The sequence below is a fragment of the Podarcis raffonei genome, chromosome 2 (assembly GCF_027172205.1).
Source record: "Podarcis raffonei isolate rPodRaf1 chromosome 2, rPodRaf1.pri, whole genome shotgun sequence".
In the NCBI taxonomy this organism is placed as follows: Eukaryota; Metazoa; Chordata; class Lepidosauria; order Squamata; family Lacertidae; genus Podarcis; species Podarcis raffonei.
This window is the reverse complement of record NC_070603.1, coordinates 122,032,549-122,047,101: the sequence shown is the minus strand read 5'-3', so window position 1 is coordinate 122,047,101 and position 14,553 is coordinate 122,032,549. Positions and strand designations below refer to the sequence as shown.

Here is a 14,553-nt window from a genome sequence, read left to right as displayed (position 1 = left end):
ATGTGAAATCAGCACATATTTTGACCTGACCCAGGGCTTTTTCCCAGCCAGAATTCAGTTCCAGCACCTTTCAGGTCGGTGACGTTGCCATTCTAAGAGAACAAGGGAGGTGTTCACGGTGAGCTCTAGAAAAACTGCACTTACCTGACCTATTGGTAAGCTTCTTGCTGACTTAAAATCTGACATATGTTAAATGAACTGTTACTCATTAGATATTATTCTTACACAGAGAGATAACTGATTTTATATTGTGTGTCATGGCTATATTACCACAGTACTTAACACATTTTTTAAAAAAATATGCTGCCTTAAGGACAAAATGAATTTGTGGAAAATACAATATATACAGGCGCTCTTGGACGAAACTGATTTTCCTAGATTCGTTTCAATAAGGGTTGAGGTCTGGCTTGGGCACAAAACTGCTTTGGTCACCCTGTATGATGACCTCTGTTGGGGGAGAGACAAGCATAGTGTGTCCTTGTTAATTCACTCCATTCTTAGGATCCTTCTTTACAGCTGCAAAGTCACGCAAGCGAAGCTGAAGCAAGAAAAAAAGAAAACCACCGGAGAAGTGCACTCCCTCCCCGTCTCCAGACTAAGTGCACGCCCCTCCAGAAATAAAGGAAACCTCTTCTGCTTCTGATCTCGCCACTTACTATCGTTTGCACAGTGTTTTGCATGCTTACGACACTGCAGATCTTGCAATGTTTCTGCCGGCCCCTTCCTGCCCACCAACCAGCCCCCTGGGGGCGGGGAGAAATGCTTGCAGAACGGAACAGGCTACACTTCCCAGAAACCACTTTCTCTCTCTTTTCAAGGCCATAAATGTAAAGGTAAAGAGATCCCTGACCATTAGGTCCAGTCGTGGCAGACTCGGGTTGTGGCACTCATCTCGCTTTATTGACCGAGGGAGCCAGCGTGCAGCTTCCGGGTCATGTGGCCAGCATGACTAAGCTGCTTCTGGCAAACCAGAGCAGCGCACGGAAACGCCATTTACCTTCCCGCTGGAGCGGTACCTATTTATCTACTTGCACTTGGATGTGCTTTTGAACTGCTAGGTTGGCAGGAGCAGGGACCGAGGAACGGGAGCTCACCCCGTCGCGGGGATTCGAACCACCGATCTTCTGATCGGCAAGTCCTAGGCTCTGTGGTTTAACCCACAGCGCCACCCGCATCCCGTTTTAAGGCCATAAGAGACTACAATTCCCAGCAGCACTTTATCTCCCAGGCTCCATTGCAGCTACAAAGTGGGAGGTCAGCTACCTCTGCTGATGGGCAGGAAGGACTTGCAAGATTTGCAGCGTGGTTGGTGCGCAAAGTCCTCCGAAGCGCACTTTGCAAAAGCTGACACACCCAGCACAGTTTATTCACTTTCCTGTAATGTCGCTGGCACCATGGATATAACTATTGGAGCAGCCCCCATATTCTGTAATACTTCTATTCTGTAATGCATACATATTGATTGCAAGACAGCACTGTGAATGCAGCAGTGCAGTTCTGGCTGTCCAGGGTTGCCATACATCCAGAATTTCCCAGACATTGCAGGGATTTCAACGGAGGAAACAGTTTCCAAGCAAAAAAAAATCGCTTAAATGTCTGGAAGAATCTAGACGTATGGCAATCCTTGTCAGACGTGTGGATTTTGGTGAATTTAAAAAAACCACCTCAAAAAAAATTTCTTATTGATCCTGCAGAGAAAGCTCAACAACTTTGCCCCCCCAAAAAAAGCTAAACTTCTTTCAGCTTGTCACTTTTTGACATATAGGGCAACCCTATGGTTGTCTCACTTCAGAAAGGATATTGTAGAGATGGGAAAGTTCAATGAAGGACCACCAGAATGACCAATTGGGTGGAGCAACTCCTCTGTGAGGGAAACTTTTTTTTTTGGAAGGTAATAATAATAATAATAATAATAATTTTTTATTTATACCCCGCCCTCCCCAGCCAAGGCCGGGCTCAGAGTGGCTTACAAGCAATAATAAAAACAAGATGAATGATTACAACTTAAAAACAAAAATAAAATACAACATTAAAATAATGGAACATTAAAATATTAAAATGTAGCCTCATCGCAGGAGGAGAAGGAAAAGAAAAAAGAAAGAGAGGGAGGGAATCAAATTGGCTCCAAGCCAAAGGCCAGGCGGAACAACTCTGTCTTACAGGCTCTGCGGAAAGAAATCAGATCCTGCAGGGCCCTGGTCGCATGAGGCAGAGCGTTCCACCAGGCCGGAGCCAGAGTTGAAAAGGCCCTGGCTCTGGTTGAGTCCAATCTAACTTCCTTAGGGCCCGGGACCACTAGGGTGTTGTTATTTATGGACCTTGAGGCTCTCCGTGGGGCATACCAGGAGAGGCGGTCCCGTAGGTACGAGGGTCCTAGGCCGTGAAGGGCTTTAAAGGTCAAAAGCAGCACCTTAAATCTGACCCTGTACTCCACCGGCAGCCAGTGCAGCTTGAAAAGCACTGGGTGAATATGCTCCCATGGCAGAGACCCCGTGAGGAGCCTCGCTGCAGCATTCTGCACCCGCTGGAGTTTCTGGGACAGCTTCAAGGGCAGCCCCGCGTAGAGCGAATTACAGTAGTCAAGCCTGGAGATGACCATCGCATGGATCACTGTGGCCAGGTCGGGGCGGGAAAGGTAAGGGACCGACTGCTTGATGCAGCGAAGGTGGAAAAATGTCGCCTTGGCTGTTGCTGTAACTTGCGCCTCCATGGAAAGGGAGGCGTCAAGGATTACACCCAAACTCTTAACGGAAGGCAATGGCACTAATTGGGCCCCCGCAAGAGAAGGGAGTTGGTCCCTCATCCCCATGCCATCCCGACCTAGCCATAGGACCTCTGTCTTCGAAGGATTTAGTTTCAATCCGCTCCCATGAAACCATCCAGCCACAGCTTCCAAGCATCTGGTCAGTGTGTTCGGGGCCGAGTCGGTGTGGCCATCCATCAGCAGATAGAGCTAATAATATTCTATTCTTTTTTTCCCTAGAGAAAGCTACATTTGTTACTCAACAGTTACATTCCAATTCCACAAAACTAGTGACTTCCCACTCACCCAACATCCCCCCCAAACCCTGACAAACACGTTAATAATAATAATAAATTATTTATACCCCCGCCCATCTGGCTGGGTTTCCCCAGCCACTCTGGGCAGCTTCCAACAAAAGATTAAAAGTACAGTGGTACCTCAGGGTAAGTACTTAATTCGTTCCGGAGGTCCGTACTTAACCTGAAACTGTTCTTAACCTGAAGCACCACTTTAGCTAATGGGGCCTCCTGCTGCTGCCGCAGCCCGATTTCTGTTCTTATCCTGAAGCAAAGTTCTTAACCTGAAGCACTATTTCTGGGTTAGTGGAGTCTGTAACCTGAAGCGTATGTAACTTGAAGCGTATGTAACCCGAGGTACCACTGTACATAAAAACATCAGTCATTAAAAACTTCCCTAAACAGGGCTGCTTTCAGGTGTCTTCTAAAAGTCAGATAGTTTTTTACTTCCTTGACATCTGATGGAAACGCGTTCCACAGGGTGGGCGCCACTACCAAGAAGGCCCTCTGCCTGGTTCCCTGTAACCTCACTTCTCGCAGGGAGGGAACCGCCAGAAGGCCCCCGGAGCTGAACCACAGTGTTTGGGCTGAATGATGGGGGTGGAGACGCTCCTTCAAGTATACTGGGCTGAGGCCGTTTAAGTCTTGAAAGGTCAGCACCAACACTTTGAATTATGCTTGGAATTGTACTGGGAGCCAATCTAGGTCTTTCTAGACCGGTGTTATGTGTTTGACCAGTGCAACCAAGGCAGTTTCTGTCCCATGATGAGGCCTGAATCCCAACTGGAATTCCTGCCAAGAAAAAACCAGATAAGGTGTGGCGAGGATCCCGATCCCCCACAGAAACACCAGATCTGAGTATCCTGACAGTGTGTCATCAAATGCTCTTGTGAAAGATTGACACACTTCTCCAGCCTCTCCATTTTATCACTGCAACAACCCTGTGAGGTGGTTTGGACTGAGAAATGGTGACAGTTGCTCTGATACAGACCGTGTGTAGAGTAGAAAACAATGAGTCTCCACTATAAAGGATGAGTTTCAAAGCTTTATTGCAGAACAGTTTTAAAAGAGTTGAAAATAAAGCTTACAAAGATACAAAGTAATACATTGCTCCCCTGAGTTCTCGGGTTCCATTGCCAAAAGAGACCACTCAGGTTTCCAGCAATGAGTCATCATTTAGCCCAGGGTTTCCCAAACTTGGTTCTCCAGCTGTTTATGGACTACAACTCCCATCATCCCTAGCTAGCAGGACCAGTGGTCAGGAATGATGGGAACTGTAGTCCAAAAACAACTGGAGACCCAAGTCTGGGAAACCCTGATTTAGCCGAAACCCTCAAAACAGAAACATCCCACAATTTGTTGCAGACAAACGTATCCTGTCTAATGCAAACTTCCTAAGCACATATATTTAATACTGTACATCAGCCAGTATTATTGATCGTGAAACTTACTAAGTTCAAAATGCAAAGTGACACATGATCAGATTAGCTCTTATTTTAAGAAGATGAGGGTTAGCAAATTGATTAAAGTGTGGATTCTGACTAAACATCAGGAAGAACTTTCTGACAATAAGAGCTTTTCAGCTGGGGAACAAACTCCTTTGGTGGGTTGTGGACTTCCCTTCACTGATTAAAATTCTCCAAAGGCCATCTGTCATGGATTCTCCCGTTGAGATTTTAGCATTGCAGGAGGTTGGACTAGATGTCCCTTAGGGCTCTTCCCATTCTACAATTTTATGGCTCTATATTTTGTGTGATAAGAGTGAAGTGTGAGTGGGAAATTGTTCCACATTCCATATATTTAAATTGTTTCTCTTATGTGAATATGAACATTCCAGTTTGACTGAAGCTCTTTCCATACTCCGAGCATTTAAGTGGTTTCTTCCCAGTGTGAATTTGTTGATGTGAAGGTGTGATTACTAGCTGAACCACTTTCCGCACTGCACACATTTAAATGCTTTTTCATCCTGTGTGAGTTTGTTGATGTTTTCTACGTCTTCCTCTTTGACTGAAGCTCTTCCCACACTCCATACATTTAAATCGTTTCTCCCGTGTGAGTTCTCTGGTGTAAAGTAAGGGTTGTCTTCCGTGTGAAGCTCTTCCCACACACCATACATTCATATGGTTTCACTCCTGTATGAATTCGTAGATGTCTTGCATGGGTTGAACGATCAGCGGAAGTCTTCCCACACTCCTTACATTCAAATGGTTTCTCCCCTGTGTGAGACCGTTGATGAATATTAAGACGTTCCCTCACACTGAAGCACTTTCCACACTCCGTGCATTTAAAGGGTTTCTCCCCTGTGTGAATTCGTAGATGGTTTTTAAGGTTTCCACTTTGATTGAAGCAGCTTCCACACTCGTAACATTTAAATGGTTTTTCTCCTGTGTGAATTCGTAGATGTTTTATATGGGATCCTCTATCTACGGAAGTCTTTCCACACTCGTTACATTTAAATGGTTTTTCTCCTGTGTGAATTCGTAGATGGTTTATATGGGATCCTCTATCTACGGACGTCTTCCCACACTCCATACATTTAAATGGTTTTTCCCCTGTGTGAGTTTGCTGGTGTGTAGTAAGGGAATGCTTCCGCTTGAAACTCTTTCCACACTCCATACATTCATATGGTTTCTCCCCTGTGTGAGTTCGCTGGTGTGTAGTAAGGTATTGCTTCCACCTGAAACTCTTTCCACACTCCATACATTCATATGGTTTCTCCACTGTGTGAGTTTGCTGGTGTGTAGTAAGGTAATACTTCCACCTGAAACTCTTTCCACACTCCATACATTCATATGGTTTCTCCACTGTGTGAGTTTGCTGGTGTGTAGTAAAGGAATGCTTCCACCTGAAACACTTTCCACACTCCATACATTCAAATGGTTTCTCCCCTGTGTGAGTTCGCTGGTGTGCAGTAAGGTATTGCTTCCACTTGAAACACTTTCCACACTCCATACATTCAAATGGTTTCTCCCCTGTGTGAGTTCGCTGGTGTGTAGTAAGGTAATACTTCCACCTGAAACATTTCCCGCACTCCATACATTTGAATGGCTTCTCCCCTGTGTGAATTCTTTGATGTGAACTAAGGGAAGAATGATCAATGAAGCACTTTCCGCACTCCAAACATTTAAAAGGTTTCTCCCCTGTGTGAGTGAGTTGATGCTTTGTACAGTTTCCACTTACACTGAAGCACTTTCCGCACTCCAAACATTTAAATGGTTTTTCTCCTGTGTGAATCCGTTGATGTCTTGCATGGCTTGCAGAATCAGCAAATGTCTTTCCGCACTCCATACACTGAAATGGCTTCTCCCCTGTGTGAGTTCGCTGGTGTACAGTAAGGTGTTCCTTCCGGCTGAACAACTTTCCACACTCCATACATCCATATGGTTTCTCTCCTGTGTGAGTTTGCTGGTGTAAAGTAAACTTTGTCTTCTGGATGAAGCACTTTCCGCACACCATGCATTTAAATGGTTTCTTCAATGAAATTCCAGGTGAATTCTTGGTATTCTGACTATTGTTTCCATCAGCTGCTTGGGGAGGAAAGAAAATCCTGTTAGGCTTCCAAGGAAGAGGAAGAAGTAACATAACACACATCGGGTGCAAATAGCACCTCTTATTTCAATATCTCTTACGTTCTCCCTTTTCATGTTCCATTTTTTTTAGGAATACACCTAAAATAATGTCAAAATATAGTAATGACAGGTGTTACAATCTGGGCAGCAAATGAAAACTTTCCTCTTTTCCCTTGCCTGTGCCTAATTAAATCATCTCTGCCTCTTTAAATTGTATGTGTGGCTGTACTGTTTTGGTTGTTACGATGTTACGTATTTTTCTTCATTAATATTGTAAACCGTGCAGTGATGCTTAGATGAAGGGTGGTATATGAACAATTCTATCTAGACTTGGAAGAGACCTTGAGGGTCCTCTTGTCCAAACTTCTGCAATGCAGCAATCTCGACTTAAGCATCCAACCTCTGCTTAACAGGCTTCAAGGAAGGAGAGCCCACCACCTTCAGAGGGTGTCTGTTCTACTGTTTAGCTGGATTCACATTTCTTGTAATCTGAATCCATTGGATCAGGTCCTACCCTCCAGAGATGAAGATAACAAGCTTGCTCCATGTTCACGTGACAGCACTTTAGATAAGATATCTGAAGATAATAATAATTTTTATTTATACCCCGCCCTCCCCAGCCAAGGCCGGGCTCAGGGCGGCTAACAAGCAATAATAAAAATAAGTTGAATGAATACAACTTAAAAACAAAATTAAAATACAACATTAAAACATTGAAAACATTAAAATATTAAGATGTAGCCTCATCGCAGGTGGAGAAAGGAAAAGAAAAAAGAAAGAGGGGGAGGGAATCAAATTGGCTCCAAGCCAAAGGCCAGGCGGAACAACTCTGTCTTGCAGGCCCTGCGGAAAGAAATCAGATCCTGCAGGGCCCTGGTCTCATGAGGCAGAGCGTTCCACCAGGCCGGAGCCAGAGCTGAAAAGGCCCTGGCTCTGGTTGAAGCCAATCTAACTTCCTTAGGGCCCGGGACCACTAGGGTGTTGCTATTTATGGACCTTGAGGGTCTCTGTGGGGTATACCGGGAGAGGCAGTCCCGTAGGTACGAGGTGTACGAGGAAGATGGCATATCTCTTCCTAGTTTCCTTTTATTCAGGCTTAGCAAACCCAGCTTCCTCAGCTATTCTTCATAAGGCTTGGTTTCCAGTCCTTTGATCATGTTAAGCTTGTGGTCTACTAAGGCCCTGAGACAGGTACTACTGGCAACCCAGGCGTCCTCCATCTTATATATGTGCAGTTGGTTCTTCTGGCCTCGTTGTAGAATCTGATATTCAGTCCCCACTGAAATTCATTTTTGCCCAGTACTCCAATCTGTTATGGTGATATTGAATCTCCCGCTTTGGCATAATCTGCACATTGGATGAGTAGCCATCCCCTCAATTCCTTCATCTAAGTTGTTTATAAAGACGTTGAACAATAGCAGACTCAGGACTTTTATTATTTTTTAGCTCTCTTGTACGCCCAAGCTCATTCTTATCTTTCGTCTGCATGATCTTATCCTTGTTACTGCTGGCTACTCATTTATACTCTTCCTTCATGATTTCCCCTTTCTTCCGAAAGCTCCTTATGCAGCCACATCTGCTTCTTTATGTACCTCCCACTTGTCTTTCTTGTTGGAATAGGACAGGGGTGCAGCTGGGGCTGTCAACTGAAGCCATGCCACTATGGCCACCTGAGCCAGCAATGGATGCAGAAGTCCCACCAAGCAACATGGCTCCTCTTTCAGAGGGAGTGTAACCCCATCAAGAGCAGGCAACCTCCCAGCCATCCAGTCTAGGGAACCACCCATTAACTGGGCCTCTGTCTTATCTGGATTCAGCTTCAGTTTGTTGCCTCTCATCCAGTCTATTACCGAGGCAAGACAATGGTCTAGCACACCTGCTGCCTCACCTGTAGATGCAACTGAGAAATAGAGCTGAGTGTCATCAGCATATTGCTGACAACATACTCCAAACCTCTGGGTAACTCCACTTAGTGGTATCATATAGATGTTATACAGCATAGGGGATAAAACTGAACCCTGGGGAATCCCACATTGAAGGTTCCACAGGGCTGAAGGATACTCTCCAAGCAACACCCTCTGGAAACAACCATCCAAGTAAGATCGGAACCACGGCAAAGCGGGGTCACCCACTCCCTAGCGCAAACAACTGCTCTACAAGGATACCATGGTAGATGGAATCGAAAGCCGCTGAAAGGTCAAGAATTAGTAGGGACACGGTTCTGCTGTCTCTTTCTCAACAGAGGTCATCATACAGGGCAACCAAAGCAGTTTCTGGGCCAAAGCCCAATTAAAATGGATCTAGAAAATCAGCTTCCTCCAAAACAACCTGGATCATGTCTGCAACCACGCGGTCAAGAACCTTGCCCAAGAAGGGGAGATCAGCAACTTGCCAGGAGTCCTGCAGTGGAAATAGCACCTAAAATTCAAAAGCCTGGGAGAAGGTTTTCCTCTTCACCATCTATTGATCCATCTATGTCCCCATCTCCATTCCCCTGGAACTCACCAGATGTCTCTGAGGGCCCTGGGAGAAAATGCCCAGAGGTTTTGGGGAGGGATGCAGGAGGCAGTCTGACAAGGTCAACTGTCCATCTTCCTCCTTCCATCCTTGCTAGGTTTGCAGGTTCAGGCGCTTTCGTCCTTCCTGAGGAGCTCAGAAGATGCAGGTTCCTGGGAGGGAGGAAGAAGCAAAGGGAGCCTCAGAGGCCCTGCAGGGATTCTCCTGCCCAGAACATTCTGCTGCCCCTAGAAGAGTCCCAAAGGGGTTCCCCCTTCCCAAGAGGAGCCCCATTTTTAAGGGTTTTTTTGGTTATACCAGTTTAATCTGTCCTCCCCCTCCCCCCCGGGGCTTAAGGTAAAGGTACCCCTGACCATTAGGTCCAGTCGTGGCCGACTCTGGGGTTGTGGCACTCATCTCGCTTTACTGGCTGAGGGAGCCAGCGTACAGCTTCTGGGTCATGTGGCCAGCATGACTAAGCCGCTTCTGGCAAACCAGAGCAGCGCACGGAAACGCCATTTACCTTCCCGCTGGAGCGGTACCTATTTATCTAATTGCACTTGGACGTGCTTTCGAACTGCGAGTTCGAACTGCGAGGTTGGCAGGAGCAGGGACCGAGCAACCCACCAGGGCTTACTTATGAGTAAATCTTCACAGGGCTGCTTTCTGACACCCAGAAACAAGCACCAGGTGAGAGACTTTGGAGAAGACTGCTCCCCTCCCTCCCTGTAGCCAGGTCTTTCTGCTTACTTTGTGGGGGGGGAGGGTTCCCCTCCAGCCCCCACCCAACCATTTCTCCTTCTCTTCCCACAACCCCCTGGAACTCAGCACACCACTCCCAGCCTCGGATAGTGATGGTGATGATCCAGCCTCTTTTAAACTATTTTGCACAGCTGAAAGTTTAAACAAGTTGTGGCGTCTTGGGAGGGAGGGTAGCCCCAGACCCCTGCAGAGACTGACCCAGGTGGGCCTTTGGTCTAATTCGGTGTCATGCAGCATCCTACCTTGGGAGCCCCCAAGCACTCAGGGAGAAGCAGTTTCCAAGTAGGAAGCGGGAGAAAGAAATTCGGACCCCCTTCACCCCGTTTATGGATGTGACTTTAAGGAGACTCCTGGGCAGGAGGGAGAAGCCAAGGCACCCCCTCCGGAGATTTCCTCATCCAAGATGGAGCCCTTTCTCTCAAGCCCCGCCCCACATAACTGAGCGCGTGGCACAGTTTGTGTGCATGTGTGCGCGCGCGCGCGCACACACACACACACAAGCCCCCTCAAGTGTTTGATTGTGGTAGCCAAAGCCCTCCCGGCCCCATGGATTTGGCTCCAATGCTCCACCCCCCAGAACCAGAGAACTGTGGAGCTGGAAGGGACCCCGAGGGTCATCTAGACCATCCCCGCGCAATGCAGGGGTCGCAAGGAAAGCGTCTGCCACAGATGGAGGCCCACCCTCTTTCCCCACTTGCAGTCCCCCCGTTATCAAGGGGCGCCCACTTCCGAGCCCCCCAAACAACCCACTCCCCCCCCCGGGGTCATGGGTGGGTGGGGTGTACTGGGACCTCAGAGGGCTTGGGAACCACGGCTTCCCTTAACCCCACCCACCCAGGGGATCCTCCCATTCATCTCTCAGCCCCCCAACATCTTCCTCTGCACCCCGCGTCGCCCCACAGCCTCCCCTTCGCCCAAAGGACTCACCGCCACAGAGGCCTCCGAAGACAAGCAGAAAGAGGCGAGGCGGAAGGACGGAGAGAGGGGCCTTTCCCAGGCCGCTCTAGGCAACCGGGCTCTCTCGCTCTCCTTAACCCTTACGTGGCCTCGCCGCTCAGTGATCCCTGCCCAGGGAGAAAGTAGGAGGCATCCGGATCCCGCCAGATTCAGGACATGACTCGGCAACGCTCAGCTTGGCTCCCACGCTGGCTACAGCATGAGGCTCTTTCTCTAAGGGTTGTGGGTTCGAGACCCATGTTGGGCTAAAGAGCTTCATTGCAGAGGGTTGGGCTAGATGACCCTCGGCTCCCCTTCCAACTCTACGATTCTATGATTCTCAGGGGCGCCGCCAAAGAGTTGTTCAGGGGCGGGGGGTGGGGGGGACAGGGCCAGGCTGCAGGACCTCGGGCCCAATACAGGGGCAAGTGGGCTTACAAGAACAGAATCGGGGAATGGGAGAGTTTGAAGGGAACCCCTGAGGCCATCCAGCCCAACCCGCTGCGATGCTGGACTCTCCACGGAAGCATCCACGAGAGACGGCCTCCACCTGCCAGTCTGCACCCACCTGGTCCAGGGAGGATGCCATGCCTGGCCCCCTTTCAAAGCAAGAGGGGGGAGCAGATGGGATGGAGGAAGTCGATGCAACTCTGCGGAAGGAAAGGGAATATTCTCCACCCGCCCCGCCAAAAAAACCCTTCGCTTCTGTCAGCCTCCAGACATGGGGGCAGCCAGAGGGCAGCTGCAAACCGCCCTCATTAAGCAAATAAATAAATAAAAAGAATTAACAAACTGACCTATCGGGTTGAGGATAGCTCTGTTCTACTCCCCTTCCTAACATAAATCCTGGCTACGCCCAGGCCTCCAGACTGGAGGTGGGCTCTCCAAAAAAGACCCAACAAGGTGAGATGCAGAAGCCAGCTGCGTCCTGAAGAAGGGGCTGTGTGGTGTAGTGGGTGGAAACACCTGTTCTGCCCTTCTTCCCTTTCCGCAGACGCTCAGCCAAAGCCCGCTCCTTTCTCTCTGAGGGGAATGTGCGCTTCCTTTATTCCTATAGCTTGGGGTGAAATATACTCAGAGTCGTGTGTGGATTTCATGCTCTTTCTTCAGCTCATAATAGTGATGAATGCAAGTTCCCCAAAGTGTCTGCTTTATATACATTATTTACACAATGGGCCCCATGTGATTGGCTAATTCCGGGATTCTCCTCTAGGCCAATCAGGTTGCGGATTCACTTCCACCTGGAGCTGGATTGGGTGGCTCCTGCGGACCAATCAGACTGCTGCATTCTGGAGCCTATTGTTCTAGGACCAATCAGACTGCAGCATTTTCTTTTTTTAAAAAAAAATAAATTTTATTAACCGGCCAATCACATCAAATCAAACCACATCACATAAATTCCAAATTACAGAGTCGAATTTTTAAATTTTGTTGGGGGGTCCCATACTTCCAGATCCGAGGAAGGATTCTGATCTAAATCCATACTTCTGCATTAATGTCCAAATCAGTCCAAATAAGTCCAAATAGATGTTCCAACAGTCGAAACACATGTTCATAGTTCTTTCCAATCTTCTCTTGCTGTTTCCACATCCCTTCTTATTCTTATATTTTCTCTTTGTCCTTTATAGTCCTTTATCGTCTCTTCTGATGGTCTCCTTAAGCTGATAAACGCCAATAATACTCCTGTGTGAATTTCCCGTCGCCATTCCTCAAGTCCAGATAGTTCCCATAAATCGTCACCTTCGGAGATAAGATCACTTTTTCCATCGTAGATGTATAGCTCTGTCGATCTTAAGACCTCTTTGAGGAGTTTAAAAAGGCTCTCTTTCACTCTTTCTCCCCCCCGGTCTTAGTCCTCCGACAGAGCTTCCCAAAATGGCGTCGGCATTTTTGACTGCGTCATAACAAAGCTCTTATACATTCCACAGTCTTCTATAAACATGCTTTGGTTCGAAAGTTTATCTCCACACAGCCTTAAATTCACAGCTTAAGTCCTTACTCATTTCTGGCTTTTGACTCTTGAAGGGAGGGGATTCTTGGGTTTAATCACATAAGTAAAAAAATAAAACATTTTCCCCCCCTCCCCCATCAGTCATTTGCCGTACCGTATCTTGACGTATCTTCTCATAAATTAAATCTTGTTTTTCCAGAGACCTCTTCTGTTGCAGCCTTCACTTCTCCTCATTTCCTGAAGTATGTGCATTTCCTTTGTGCCAATTTATTTCTTTTGAAGTTCTTGCAGCTAGTGGCGCAGATCAGAGACAGCGTCCAGGAGTGCCAAGAACCCACGGGAGGGTTTTTGTGCCTAGTGCCTCCATCCCCCTCAAAAATTCGGGGGTGGTATCGGGCACAGCAGGCAAACGGCCCCACTCACTGTCTTGAGTGGGTAGGGAGGCTAATTACTCCCAACATAGCCTCCAAATTACCTCCTGTGGGTCGGAGAGATGTTATTGTCGGCCATCTTCCTATGCGCCCCCTAGTGGCCCCAGACTGCAGCATTTTCGATCCTATTCAACTCAGTACATAACATAGGGGGAGGGGGGAGGATTGGGAAAAGCATGGACAGTTAAAGAAAAGAGGAAAGCGGCTTTTCCCAGAAAAGAATAATGCATTTCTGACACCATCGACTTAGTTGATCAGATGCACGTTGTGATGGTGAAATGAACTGGAGTGCAGGCAAACTGACGCCCTCACAAATTAGCCATTATTTACTACTTTTGCCATTTGATCTACGCAAAAGTAATAATAAAAAAATTTATATCAAAATGCCATGATGGAATGGACAGCAGAGCCTGGTGATGCAGTTCCCCTGAAATTCCACCAGAGGGCTGGGGCCTCTCTCTGATTGGCTCCCAAGACAGGCAGACAGACAAGAGGGGGCGGAGCCAGAACTTTTGGAGGGAAAATAACCGGAGCTGTTTCTGAGGCAGAGAGTTGGAATAGAGCTTGAATTGAGAAGTCAAACAGGGCTCAGGTTGAGGGAAAGAGCTTGATTTGAGATGAGAGACAGGACTGGATTTGAGAAGAGGGAGAGGGATTGTTTGGAGATGGGAGTTAGGGAGGAGGATAGGATTTCCCTGAGGGAGAACAGATTCCTGTTTGAGTTGAACACCCACCCTGAGGAGACTGTCCATTGGTGTGAGGAAAGACCCTCCCAGCTTGGATAGGGAGAGCCGGTTGGGGGTCTGGGGAAGGTCTACAGACAGGAGTGTGAGGCAGAAGAAGCAGATCTAGGGGGAATTTAGGCTCACCTTCCAGTCAGGAGGGGGCAGTTCTTCTAGGGAGAGAAGACCCCCAAGCCAGTCACAAGGGGGGGGGATCCCCTGGGTCTGTTACGCCATTTTGGAATTACCTCAGGAGTGGGGTTGCTTAGAGAGAGGGGCTGAGGAAAGGTGCCCCTCACTCATGAACCAGGGTATTGATTGGGGAAGGAAGCTGTGTTGTATTGTTTAACTGAACCACCTGCCATAACTAACAAAAACTGAAGTATAACAACTGTTTTTTTGAATGAAGAGAGGTTAAGAGAAGCTGTGACTGTAACACTGAGGGGAAGGGGACAGAGTTGAGAGGGAGGGTCCCTTTCCAGGCATCTCTAGGCAGCCGGGCTCTCTTATTTTATTTAAACTTTACATGGCGTCCCCACTCTCCCTCTCCCTCCAAAAGAGACCCATGCACTGGGGAAAAAATTATAATGAATTTTAAAAAACGATGAAATATACATTTATGAAGAAACCAGAAGCCTTTCTCCTTG

At 47.6% G+C, this 14,553-nt stretch overlaps 1 protein-coding gene across 1 annotated transcript; it reads right to left on the bottom strand.

Moving 5' to 3' along the window:
* Positions 1 to 4,071: 4,071 nt before the first annotated feature.
* LOC128409432 (zinc finger protein OZF-like) lies at positions 4,072 to 10,884 on the bottom strand. The gene is made up of 3 exons (XM_053379926.1): positions 10,794 to 10,884; positions 9,114 to 9,277; positions 4,072 to 6,566 (listed from the first exon to the last, which is right to left on the bottom strand). Exons 2-3 carry the CDS (start codon positions 9,211 to 9,213, stop codon positions 5,074 to 5,076), a joined length of 1,593 nt encoding a protein of 530 aa, XP_053235901.1. The 5' UTR covers positions 9,214 to 9,277; positions 10,794 to 10,884; the 3' UTR covers positions 4,072 to 5,073.
* Between the last annotated feature and the right edge of the window lie 3,669 nt (positions 10,885 to 14,553).

Bases quoted from the DNA above. Each gene is read 5' to 3' on its own strand.
- LOC128409432 (XM_053379926.1), bottom strand. From the start codon at position 9,213: ATGGAAGGAGGAAGATGGACAGTTGACCTTGTCAGACTGCCTCCTGCA. The intron at 6,567-9,113 runs GTGAGTTCCAGG...TTCCTCCCCAAG, and splicing joins AGGGCCCTCAGAGACATCTG to CAGCTGATGGAAACAATAGT.